This window comes from Spermophilus citellus, assembly GCF_964194105.1.
Source record: "Spermophilus citellus genome assembly, chromosome: 2".
NCBI lineage: Eukaryota > Metazoa > Chordata > Mammalia > Rodentia > Sciuridae > Spermophilus > Spermophilus citellus.
Window position 1 is genome coordinate 5,568,020 of NC_138183.1, and position 13,413 is coordinate 5,581,432.

Genomic DNA, 13,413 nt, shown 5'->3' on the forward strand with positions numbered 1-13,413 from the left:
CTTACAGTGAAGGTGGATTATTTTAATGATCAGAATACAATTACAAAGCTTAAAAACTTACAAGTGAAGCCAACCAATACTTACATAACTGATAATTTACTGTGAAGCCTACTGTGGGGGGTGGGGGATCCCAGGTTGTCCTGGAAAAATACTGTGCGGAAGTTCCCTCTGTCTCCACCTCTGGGCCAGGAGCATACAACTTAGGCAGACTAGGCCCACACAGGAAATTAAACCGAGTCATGGATACAGCAATGCTTTTCTTCTCAAATGCCATTTGACCCCTTCTATCAAACATTCTGTAGCATCTGGATTAGATCAAAGTTATATAATCAGGGGAAGTGGCCTGGAAAACACCTGGAGTAAGCAGAATGCAAATGCCCGCCCAGAGGGGCCCTGAATTTGAAGTGTGGGTTAAAGAGGGGCTGTCCCTAGTGCAGACAGATGCTGAGCATTCTATGCTGGGCTGAGGCCCTTGCTAGAAAAAAGGAGAGGGCCTCCCACTGCTCTGATTCAACAGGACGCTGGGCCATCCAGGGCAGGCCCTCCCAGCTCTATTCTACAAATTAATGGCCACAGCCCCAGGGGAAGTATTGCTCATGCATGCCTCTGGGTCAGATGCTGAAGTGAAGCCACAGTCCAACACCAAGTCTTCCAGTCAATTCCCAGTCCAGGCTGATGTCAAACTGACTCACAATGCACGAGTGCCAAGTGACTTGCTTCATTTCATAGTGAGCTATGCTCATCAACCTTAAAAATGATCATGGCTTACGGGGCCAAAGGCAGAATGTGCTCAAATCTTTCTTGCTTGGGACACGAACTTTCTGCCAGTCTCACTCTCAGGAAGTCAAGACCCCAAAAGAAGCCCAAAGGCTTCCTTCAAAAGAAGGTGACAGAGCAGCTCCCCTTCTGTTCTCCTAGAGGATCTTCCAGCTGTGAGGAAGTCTTGAGAAATGAACTTCAGCATCTGCTAGCATTCTGCATTGTTTTCCTTTTTCAGTGAACGCTTTCCGCTGCATCCTTTCCGAGTCATATCTTAAATATACTTAAGATCTGGATCTTTAAACATGCCTCCCACCACATTTAAAACTGTTTTGTTGTTCTGCCATAATGCTAGCAAAAAGGTTTCCATCCACCAACAAAACTCAGGGAAGGCCATTAACTAGCTAGCTGAGCTCCAATAATTGGTGACATCTGAAAAATGCTCCCTTTAGCTTCAGCCATGAGTGCATCGAGTTGTTTGGGAATCTGTTAAGAGCTGAGCCTCGGCACTCACTGGATCTGTGTGTGCCGGACTTGTTTGGACAGTACTCTAGGAAAATGGCTTGGGTCTTTCAAGTACAATTTAAAGACTGCTTTATATAAAAATAACCCTTTTTCAAAGTTGTGAGTCATTGATGAAAAATGTTTACAGAAGATCATCTGATAAGGCGTATCTGGTCTAGACTGCCAGGGACTGCTGCTGAGGAGGGGACACTAGCACAGAGGGGGGGAGCAAAATGCTCTGTGAACCCCGCAGCCAGGGGCTTCACAGTCCCAGGGGAAGGGAGTCTTCACCTCCAGGAAAAACATCCTGGGCAGCTTCCCACCTTCCTGTTGGCACAGGTGCCAAGGTCAGCACTGGTTCCCGCCTACACTTGGGGCAGGGAAGTGCCTGGGGGACTGTCATCCCCTTTACTTCTCAGGCCAAGCACCAAAACCTTGAGGTTTTATTCCTGTTTCCTCAGTGGCTCCTTTGCTAGCGTCCGGTTCAAGGAATCTCTCTAAAGTGAAGGTCTATAAAACAGACCCTTCTAGAAGGAGGCAGGGCTTCATGTTTTACTTCACCCTCTGTTCCAACTGGTGAGATCATGCTCCGACTATTCTCAAAGTCAGTTTATAACAGTCTCATGCAGCTTTTTATAATATGAGCTTAGAGGGAAAGTATTATTTCCCACAATTTGGACTTGCTGCAAGTCATTTTATCACATTCTACACGGTCCTTCATTTTGCAATTCATACCTTCACTCAGAGCAGTTAAGATTATGGAAAAACAAAAAACAAAACCAAGTTTAACTATAGCCTCTGTATTAATTTTATACCCTGAACAAAATATACTCCGGCACCTTAAAACACCATCAACTGCTTGGGAGGTTGTGGTGGGTGTGCTGAGGCCAAGAACCAAGAAGACCCTGTGCCTCGTGAAGAGATGCAGTTAATGAAAATTTACGGCGCTTCCCCATAAAATGCATGACAGAAGGCAGGCACTGTCCTGCAGATGAGGTGGTGAGGCCAGGACACGGACCTGGCTGGAAGCTCTGATGAGGGGAGCTCCCTGGCGTGGGGAGGGGTGGACCCCTGACTAAGACAGTCACAGCAAAGGCAGAACAACTACCCAGGGACCAGGCCAATGTGATGCTCCCCAGCCACTAATCTGTGCTGTGTGGGACCTCATTAGCATCAGCAGATGCCTCGAGATGCCTAAGTTTATAAATGCACAAAATCCAGAGGATTATGATGGTAAACAATTATATTGAAATTGTCCTAAAAGTATTCTTAGAAGCACTTATGCTTCTTTGTTAACACATTAAATAACAAGATACAGCGGTAACTACAGTCATTTTGAAGGGGTGGGAATTTACACAATAAGCACAACTGTATGTAATAAAAAAACCCTCCTATCCACTGGCGACGGTCACAAGTATGGCTAATATTACTGTGGCATGTCCTTAAATAAGTGGAATGGTAGATTTCAGCAAGAGGTTAGTGAAGTGAACTCTTTATTTCTTCCTACCCAAAGACATGGGGCCCCGCGTTCTACCCCAGCCTCTGACAGTGGGAGAGTCCTGGGAAGGAGACTGGGATGCACGGTGACAAGCCCATACTATGCAGCTTTCTTTGAAAACAAATGCTGTCTTACTACTTTGGGCTTATGGGCATTATAGGAAGTAAAATAACAGGTTTGTAGAGAAAACTCCTTAAAAAATAGTTATTTAAGGTAGCCCAAGGTTTAATATTTTCCCTGGAATCTTTGTACATAATATTGTGCTTAGCCAGTCAATTAAAACAAAACAAAACAGAATTCTCCCTCTTGAACCTCTGCTCTTGACAACAGCCTAAGCACTAAACTTTCTGAAGACACAGTCTCCCTGCCTCCCTCAACACAAATACAAAGAAGTAAAAAAAGAAACTTTATATCACCTTCTCTCTTATGGAAGAAGTGTAGTTGCTGGAGATGGAGTAAGACCTGTATGAATATAGACACTGTCATCTTCCAAAATCACCTGAAACACCTGTAACACCCATGTCAGAACCTGGTCAGCTCCCACCACATCTCACCATGGTTCCTGTCCCTTCCCTGCCTGACCACACCCTTTGACCATTCCACCTCCACACTACCTACTCTCAGAGGGGTCTTTCTAAAATGTCAATCTGGCCAGGTGACTCCCATGCTTCCAATCCCATTGAGACAGCTCCTGGCCAAGAGGCAAAGGAAGCAGAGGCTTGGGAGCTGGCCCTGCCTGTCACTGGTCAGCCTCCACCTACTAGCGGTGTAACCCTGAGCAACATTCAGAACATCATGTGCCCTGCAGGGTAGCTGGTAGTTGGCAGCTAACATGGGACAACTAACACTGCTCCTCAGCCCGAACAGGCCCCAAGAAAATGGCTGGCACTGTTACATCATCCCACTACAAGGAAACCTTGAGCCCCGCAGGGTCTAGTCTGGGGTGTCTGCACCCACCCCCTCTGCTGTGCATTCCAGGCTCCTTGCAGTTTTCCCCTCCCCTGTTCCCCCCACCTGATTACAGCTCCTTCACCCCATTGGAGAACTTTCGGCCTGCCTCTGTCACCGGCCTGCCTCTGTCACCGCCCTGCCTCCACAACACCCATCATGGGGGTACAAGCAGCTTGGGCTCTGGCATGGACAGGCCATGCTCCAATCTCAGCACCACTGTCTCCTGAGATGTTCACATCTGAGCCTCCATTTCTCCTGTGCACGACAGGACAACAGAGCAACACCCCGATCAGCTGACAGGAGGGGGGAGAGCTCTCAACAGAACACTTCTGCCTGGAGCACTAAAGTACAGGGCAGAGCAACTGCCCCTCCTCCCCTGGCTGTCACCACAATCATGTCAACTCACAGGGGCTGAGACCAAACCCTGTGTCTGGAGCCCCTGTGCAGTGCAAGGCAGCACACAGCACTGCCTGGCCTGCGCTGAGCACCTGCGTCTGTCCTTAGCCATGGCAGAATATCAAGCCAGAACCCAAAAAGAGCAGCTTCAGAGATGGTGACCCATAACTGGATCGGCAGAAACAACAGGCACTAAAGATGGAAATCTTCCCAAATCTAGGGAAGGCAATGATTTGTTCTGAGCATAATATAAGCCATGGCTAAGGTACTAAACAAGGTATAATATAAAAACACCTTCTCTGTGCTTTCAAAAACAACAGTATTTGTTAGAGACCTCTGCATGCTGAGATTCCCAGATGTCTCCAGAAAGGTTCCAGGAACTCCTGCGCTGGTCACACAAACTGCTTGTCCTGAGCATGAGCCGCCAGGCATTTTCCTTCCCTCACAGGCCAGTCACAACAGATGGAAAGCCTCCTCATTTCGCATTTCCTCTTCTTCCATTTGTTTTCCTGGACTCCTGGGTCCCTTTAGACCACTCACTGGCCTAACTGGGCTACCTCATGGCAAACAATTTCCCCACAAAAAAAGGCGGGGATAGGGGGCCAGGGCTGGGGTGCAGTGGTAGATCGCATGGCAGGTGTGAGACACTGGGTTCCATCCTCAGCACTACATAAAAATAATAGATAAAATAAAGATATTGTGTCTGTCTACAGCTAAAAAATATTTTAAAAAAATATTTAAAAAGCGGGGTGGTTCCAAGAGCAACGCCTCATTCTATTCATGGCATGCCTTTAAACACAGTTTGAGGTACATAATGTATGGAGATGTTAGTGAGATTTGAGGACCCGTAACAAAGGTAAGATCAGGTCTCTATAGAGAATTTAAGAGTGAAGAGATTAAATGGATCTTAATGTGATATAATAATAGCTACTACTGATCCCTTACCAAGTGCCAGCACTTCATCTTCACTGAATCCCCAGACCCTTTAGGGGACGCTATTATCATTGCTGAAGAGGAAGGATCATCTTCCCTTAGTTCTCTAGCCAGCGCCCTGCCTACCACTGGCTCGCTCATGCAGGGTCTCTGCACCTCCCTCTTTCTCCCTCCTCCTCCTCTAGACTCCCACCTGCTCCTCCCTGGGCATCCCTTCACCGGCCTCCCCCACTGGCCACCCTCCCAGTGTCTCTGCTGTCTCCAGCCTTCCTTCCCTCCCACCCCCTTTTCCCTTTCCTGTTTCAACCTTGTTGTCTTGTTTCCCAGTCTCTGTCTACCCGCCTCTGTCCCTGTCTTCCTACTCCCCACCCCACCCCCGTCTACTTCCTACTGATTTCTCTGTCCTTCCTGGTCCATCTCTCTGCCTGCCTCCCCTATCACCATCCCCCAATACACAGCATAACACATATCTATGGCATGGGCTAAAGATCCTAAAAACAACAGTTGGAGAGAGTAACAGCTCTCCTCACCGAGAAAAAATTCACACTTTCAAAAGTAACCAGCACCAGCACCTCGGGAGGCTGAGGCAGGAAGACTGCAAGTTCAAAGCCAGCCTCAGCAACTTAGCAAGGCCCTAAGCAACTTAGCGAGAGTCTGTCTCAAAATAAAAAATAAAAAGGGCTGGGGGTGTGGCTCAATGGTTAAGCATCTCTGGATTCATTCCCCAGTACCAAAAAAAGTAACTAGCAAGTTATTCTTCCTGACAGCTCTCGAACTACAACTTCACTAGGCAAGAAAACAAAATTGACTAGAAGCTGATAATTGTTAAAATTAGACAATAAGTACAAGAGAGTTCAATGTGGTCTGCTTTTGACATAGGCTGAAAATTTTCCATCAAAAGCAGAAAAAAGAAAAAAATGAACCTAAAATTTATTTTGCACACTGTTCTTCTGTGTTATTAATTTTGATCCACCATTATGGAGGAAAAGTTGAATTTTCCAATGCCTTATTTGCTCTTTAGTTCATGTTATATATTTTAAAAACCTCTCCATTCCTATTTTTTTCCCTTTTTATTTCAGATCAGTGATTACACTGGTGAAATTACAACTGACTTGATTTTACAACAAGGTACTGAGTAAAATGAAATTTCAGTTTTCACATATTTAGGGCTGTGGAAATACTGCCTCTAGAGAGGAGAGATTAAATCCCAATCATAAACCAATGGGAATTTTTCTTGCACAATTACAATGGGAATAAGAGAGGGTCAGAGAAAGGGAAGATATTTTCATCTTAAACCAAGGACAGGAAGTATTGATGACTGCATATGCGTTAAAAACTTTGGAAATAAACTGATTCATTAACAAGAAAAACTATGGGTGGGTTCAGCTCAATGCCATCATCACTTCAGCCACTGGAGAAATCGGTAGAGCCACCATTTTAGATTGCTTATTAAAAAAAAAAAAAAAAAAAAAGTAACAACAGCTTACATATGCTACACTTTTGTTCTACGTCAGGCTCTGTGTTAAATAAACACAAAATCTCTCAAAAACTCAAAGCGGCAGAAAATACTATGAGACTGATTTTATAAATAAGAACATGGAAGCTCCGAGAGTACCATGCCCAAGATCACCCAAGAGCATGGAGGCATCTGGGTGTGGGTGGCTGGTCCTGGCACTACTCCATACACAAGTGCAGGGAACCCTAGGAACACTCCAGGGGGCCCCAGGCTGACTAGGCCTAAAGGATCTCAGAGGAGTCTCATGCAAGCAGAAACACACATTTAGCTTTCTGGTTCCGAGGCATTGTATGACTCATCACACTGGCCCTCAAAGCAGTCCTGAGGGGGGCTGGACAGAAGATGGTCTCTGTCTTAAGAGTAGGGAAACAGAAGCTCAGAATTAGAGGAAACTAGATTCCCAACTCCAAGGAATTGCCACCGAGTGAAGGGCGCGTCTTGCCCTTCTTCCCTGGCATCCCCAGAGCACTGTCATGAGAATAAAGGAGGAGGTCATAAGGAGCTTAGCACCATGGCCTGTCACATCATAAAAGCACACAATCTTAACATAACCCCAAATGACAAGGACTGTTAGGTGACAGAAAGGGCTTCAGAGTTTCTCTGTTACTAAACAAGGGAACTATGTGATGACCTCAGGAGCATATTTAGAGAGCGAAGCCCAAGTTCTAAAAGCGTGGCTGCAGGGCTGGCACCACAAGCACGCTGGCGGCAGCCGCTGCGAGGCCGTGTTTTTAAAGTTCAGGAAGAGTTCACTCACAGAACCTCAGGTCAGAACTATCATGTCCATGTACAACAGGCACGCACAACATACGTAAATACAAGCACAAGAGCAAATGAGGTAAAATGGAAAACAACGAATTCAAAAGGCTAGCGTTCATTCTGTCTTTCACATCTCCAGGGGGAGGAATAACCAGAAAGTAATGTTGAAAGTGAACCCCAAAGATTCTGAAGCTCAATGTGTTCATGGTGAATAGATACTGCTATAACATGCTTTTTCACAAAGTTGGAGATCAAATGTTATAAAAGCCTATGTATGTATAAGCTATTTCTAAAAGATACACAGTTTTCTAGAAGAAACATCTTAGTGATTGCCTCTGGGTAGGGAAATGAGAAAGGAGAGAAAATTACTTTTCATTAAATACCTGTTTAGAATTTCTTAAGCGCATATATGTGTTTTAAATTTAATCTTGATATATTTTACTGGTATTAGGTTTCTACAAGAGAAAGAAACACTGCCCTAACTTCAGGAATTATTAATTGGAGAATTTCTAAAGATTCTTTTCTAAAATCCACAGTGGATTCCACATAAGTCAAATGGTCACAGTGAGTAGGACACAAAGTGGCTAAGAGCAGGATCCCTGACATGAGTTCAAACCCCAGAACCGCCACTGACTAGTTCTGTGGCCTCAGATATGTTGCCCAACCTTCTAGTGCCTCATTTTCTTCACCTGTAAAACGGAAAGTCACAGATTTGTGATGGGACACATGTACATTAGATCACCTGGAGTTCAGAGACAGTTCTTGGCACTGGACAAGCATTTAACAATTGCTAACTATCTTCATGCTTCCTATTGCTGCTTTGGCCAGCAGGCCTGAGAACAGGTAACATGAACATCAAACTGCATTTAAGGCTCAACTTTTTTTGCCAGAACAATGGAAAACTTGATCTTGTTCAGTCTCCCCCCAGACTTGGTATGGCTGAGACCCACAGTGGGTGTCAATAAACATCCATCGATTGACTTAGAATGTAGTAAAAATGGAAAGCTGGGATTACTTATCCAGATGTTGGCAACTGTTCTTCCCAAGAGACAAACAGTACTTCCAGTCTTTAAGAAACAATCACTGAGGTTTGTTCAATTCTCTCTACTATAAAACAATAATTTCATCTCTTTTCTCTAAATAACAACAAAATAAAAGGAAACTCAACAAGGAAGAATTCCTACAGTGATACCTTCCTGAATGAGGCCTTATCCCCAGAGCAATCTGTGGTACCAAAACTTTTTTTTTTTAAAGATTTGACAGCAGGTCATATACTGTGGCATACTTTTATAATCCCAGCTACTAAGGAGGCTGAGGTAGAGGATTACAAGTTCTAGGCCAGCTTGACCAGTGAGGCTCTATGCAACTTAGCAGGACCCTGTCTCAAAATAAAAAATTAAAATAATAAAACAATCAAAAATAAAAAGGGGTGTTGGCTGTAGCTCAGTGGTAAAGTATCCCTGGGTTCAATCCCCAGTAACCAAAAAAAAAAAAAAAAAAGAAAAAGAAAAGAAAAAAAGAAGGAGAGACTGACAGTATCACTTTAAGGCATGCTGAAATAAGACACTTTAGGCTTTTGTCCCCCAAAGAAATAATTAAACAAGCCAGGTATGCACTAAATCTCAGTTTACCCTCAGGAAAAGAAATCAAGCCAGGCAAAGCTGTGACCTAAAACTTTCCTCTAGCTCTGCAGTTACAAAAGTCCATTCATCTCTGCCTCAGGCATCCATCTGCAAAGTGGAGATGATAATGCCTAACACTAACTCCTTACAGATGTAAACCACAATGTGTTCAGAATTTTGAGCAACTTGGAAAAAATAAGTGATGTAGGAACTGAAGATGATTTTGGCTGCTAAGATGCCAAGTTTTAGGGACAAATAAACCATCTTCCTCCAAATGCTAGATTTTGTGAGCTCACTCCATCTGGACTGGCCTTTTTTGGGGCACAGAACTCTGAAACTCTGAAATCGCAGAGAGGAAAGGGGAATCATGTTCATAACTTGTGGAAAGAAGGCAAACCGGCTTCACCTACATCAGTGGTATTAATGATTTCAGCGGCACATGTGATGCCAGGCAGTCCTGAGCTCAAGAGTTGTAAAGAAAAGAAAAATAGACTAGAAAGTTAACGAGGCCTCCATTTGCTTCTCCTTCAGTTCCAAAAGGAAATCCACTAGAACTTCAGGCCTTTACAGAAATCCTACTTGTTGAACAATGAGATTTACATTCCTACTCCTATTTTGAGTCCTAAATGAAAGCAACAGGAAAGCCAAGTACTGTCCTGTCTGAGATACAACTGGCCCTTCTGCTGAAGGCAGCGGGCTGGGACGATGAGTCCCAAAGCACATCAAATTCGTGCTACAACCATCAGCCTCCACTCACTTTTCTTCTGTTGTCACCTTACGGCAGAAAACTGAAGACAACAGTGAAGGAAAATCATAAAACAGTAATGAGAGGAGCTAGAGGAGCGGGTGGTGGGTCGGCAAAGGCTACTGTGCCGGCTCTAACCCTTACAGAAAGACGCGACCTCGAGCCTCCCCTCCCCCAAGCCCTACTCCGGACGCACTTGAGACGCCTTCCTAAAATGTGCGCTGAAAAGCCATTCCTACGACCTCTTCGTGGTCTGTAGAAAGCCTGGGGGGGGGTCACGGGGGCAGAAAGGTCACTAAAAATTCTGTAGCGGTACAGCGCGGATCGCGTCGCCTTTGTGCACAGCAGTGGAAACGCGCGACGTGGGCGCGCAAGGCCGTCAGGGCCTGTGCAGTGGCCTTTCTCAAGCTTCCTGGGGCAGCCTGCGGCGTGGGGCCGCGGGGCCACGCCGCCCAGCTGGCGCGCCCAGGGCCCTCCGGGTGGGGGCGGGAAGGTTGCGGGGGCGAATTCCGCATCCCCGCGGCAGCGCCCAGGACGGCCAGCCGGAGAAAGCGGAGGGAAGAAACGGGGAGGGGGCGAGCGCGCGGCCAGGTCTGGGCCCACGGCGGGCTCACCTTCTAGGTAGCAGCTGGAGGACGAGGAGAGCCCCTTCTTGGATTTGCAGCCCACCAGCTTCAAGCAGATCTCCAACATTTTCCCGCGGAGGCGCCCCGCTCCAGGCTCGGCGCGCGCCGAGCCCCCGGCCCGCCAGGCCGCTTTAGCGCCGCCCCGCGCGCCCGCCCATGGCCGCGGCCGCGTCTCCGCTGGGCCCGGACGCGCCCGTTAACAAAGGGCCCGGGCCCGCCCCGCCCCCGCAGGCCTCCGCCCCGCGCCTCGAAGCCTTAACCCGCTCCTGGCCACAGCCACCGCCTGCTAACCGCGCCCCCGCCCTCGACACGGCTGGCACTTCTCCCCTGCCCGCCCCGAACCGCCGCGGCTTTCCCGGGCCATCCCGGCCCATTTCCTGCAGGGGAGCCCGTGCAGGGCCTTTGGAGGTTCTTTCTGGACGCTGGAAGCACAGTCCTGCACTTGACGCCCACCCTGGGCAGTGCAGCACTCCCGGGCACCACTTCGGAAACCTCGCGCATCTCCTCGGTGGCATTAGCCATCCCCAACCTGCCCCCCTTCTGACGAGTTCCACTGGGCGCAGTGCCAGGGCAAACCCCATGTCCCAAGAATGTTGGTGAAAATGCAGATTCCTCTGGAATTACCAGTACTAGTCATGCACATTCAGGGAGCATACTATGATTAAGGCCAACTCTGGAACGAATGGAGAGCTGCAAGCCACGGGGCAACCACACAAAATACAGGACACACGGCTCAAACCAACCATCCAGGCATGGAAACAGCTCCAAACAGAGGTGGTTTAAAGTGAAGGGAAATTAGTCTCCCCATGCAGGGCCTGCATCACTTTTTTCCTCATTTTCTGCAACAGGTAACTTTCCCGCCTATTTAGGGGGACCAGGGGATACCAGGGGATACCAATGTTTAAAATCCATTTCATTGCTATGCTGGCTCAAATTTTTTATAACTCTAGTTCGGAATGATCATAGGCATATTGTAACAAAGTAGCAACAATCACAATGTGTTACTGACACAAACGCAGAAATCTAGAGCAGTGAGAAGCAATCAGGAGCCAAACCACAGCCAACAATTTAATAAAATTCAACTAAGTTTCAATAACAACAGGAAAATACATATTGTCTGATATCTATATTGTAACCAGCAGAAAATTTAGTTCATGTCTTACAGCACCTAAACAGTAGGAGCTGACATGCACTGAGATCTTACCATGTGCCAGTCCCTATAGCTCCTATGTAAGAAGCATGTTATATACATTACTGCACTACATTTGCACCATGAAACTGTGAGGAAAATCAAATCATTGTCTTGCTTTTTCATGTGAAAAACAACGAAGAAGAAGGAGGAGGAGGAGGAGGGAAAGAAAGAAAGAGAAAGAAAAGAAAGGAAAGGGAGGGGGGGGGAAATTGATTGATTTGAGGGAGGTTGCACCTTGTCCATAGCTGGAAACAGGCAGAAACGGACTCAGAAGTGAAGGGACCAAGTCTGCCTGGCTCCAAGGATCAGGCGCCTGACTAATGGATTAGGTTGCCCCATTCCCACCAAGAATCTGTCTTTCAAGTGGATCAAAGCGTTGGGCTATCTATATCTTTGATCAGATAACTCAGGTTGTCATTATAGATTTTAGAAAAAGCTTTGGTTAAGAGAGCCCGGCTACTTGTTAGCCTGTCCTGTAATGATGAAAACTCGGATACCTTAAGTACACTAGGAATGGCTAAGAAACAAGATCTTCACATAAGATTCAAGACTGGACTGGACCAGACTGGTGTTTGTCACAGGGGTTTTCATGAAGGACATCATTAACTTTTCAGAGGGGTTCTGCCAATTCTGATCCACGTATGAAATGAATTTGCACTGCACTGCGTAGACCTACTGCTCGTGTCTCGTACCAGATGAGGCCTTGGAAGCACCCAAGAAGGCACTATTGGGACACTGTTCCCATCTCCTGAAGACCCAGGACTACAGGACCACTGGGTGACAGATGCAGTGACTGGATGCTATCTAGAGGCGGGAAGACACTGTCCTGAGCGTAGTAACTGCCAAATTAAGTTTAGTGTTGTTTTGAACATTTCAACCTCCACATGTAAGCACAAAATAACATTCAGAAGGGCACCTCCAATACAAACAGGCTAAGAAATACAATATCTGTTGTTTAGGAAAGTTCAAGGGCCTTGGATCAGACTATGATAAAGTCTGTCATTATATAGCATTTCAGACTAAAGGGCTATATTACTTGGCAGCTTAATGCCAAGAATTATATCTTTAAAATTCTAACCATATTTTGAATACTATCCATTAACATAGTCCCAGATATTTGTTTGTATGTGCTGTACTTTATACTGGGATATAAGCTTATTTTTAAAGCTAATGACTATTACTAATGTCCTGTTCTTGAGTCTAAAATGATCTTATCCTCTTAAATCCTCTTAGAAATGAGTAATGCTTGGGCTGGGGATGTGGCTCAAGCGGTAGCGCGCTTGCCTGGCATGCGTGCGGCCGGGGTTCGATCCTCAGCACCACATACAAACAACGATGTTGTGTCCGCCAAGAAATGGAAAATAAATATTAAAAAATTCTCTCTCTCTCTCTCTCTCTCTCTCTCTCTTAAAAAAAAAAGAAATGAGTAATGCTAATAAACTGTGTCCAGATCTTTTACAATTTCTATATAAAACTATGCATACAGATCTGGCAGATACTCTGAATTAACGGCAATGAACATTGAAGATACTGCCAAACTGCACACTACCAAATCAAACCAGGACTGTTCTTTCCAGATCCCGCTTTTGCTGCTTTTGAAGCTTTGCAAGTTCCAAAAAGCACTGTGGACAAGTGAATAAAGGAATATTGCAATCATCTTAGCAAAGGGAAGAAAGGCCCAAGAAGAATTTCTCTACAATCCCACACTTAAAAAGATAAAAGAAAAGGAATGAAAAGGAAAAAACAAAGGAAGAAATTAAAAGACTATCAGCTAATTTGTGATGTATGTTGCAATTTAGTTGTTTGGAAAAGAAGCTTAATTTGCACCTAATATGAGCCAGACACTCCTAAGCCCTCACTGCGAGCCTATTAATTTTGTATAGTTTAATTCTATTTCACTGGTAAGGAAACT

The 13,413-nt window shown here is 45.8% G+C and overlaps 1 protein-coding gene across 3 annotated transcripts in view; it reads right to left on the reverse strand.

The window, feature by feature from the left end:
• Window positions 1-13,413, reverse strand: part of ABL1 (ABL proto-oncogene 1, non-receptor tyrosine kinase) — a 136,714-nt gene that overhangs the window by 30,342 nt on the left and 92,959 nt on the right. The window contains exon 1 of one of the 3 annotated variants that reach the window (XM_081280048.1): window positions 10,298-10,496. The exons of the other annotated variants lie outside the window; for them this stretch is intronic. Coding sequence (XP_081136174.1) covers window positions 10,298-10,376 — 79 coding nt within the window. The 5' untranslated portion in view covers window positions 10,377-10,496. Of the gene's footprint in view, window positions 1-10,297; window positions 10,497-13,413 lie in introns of those variants that run through there. 3 annotated transcript variants of the gene reach the window in all.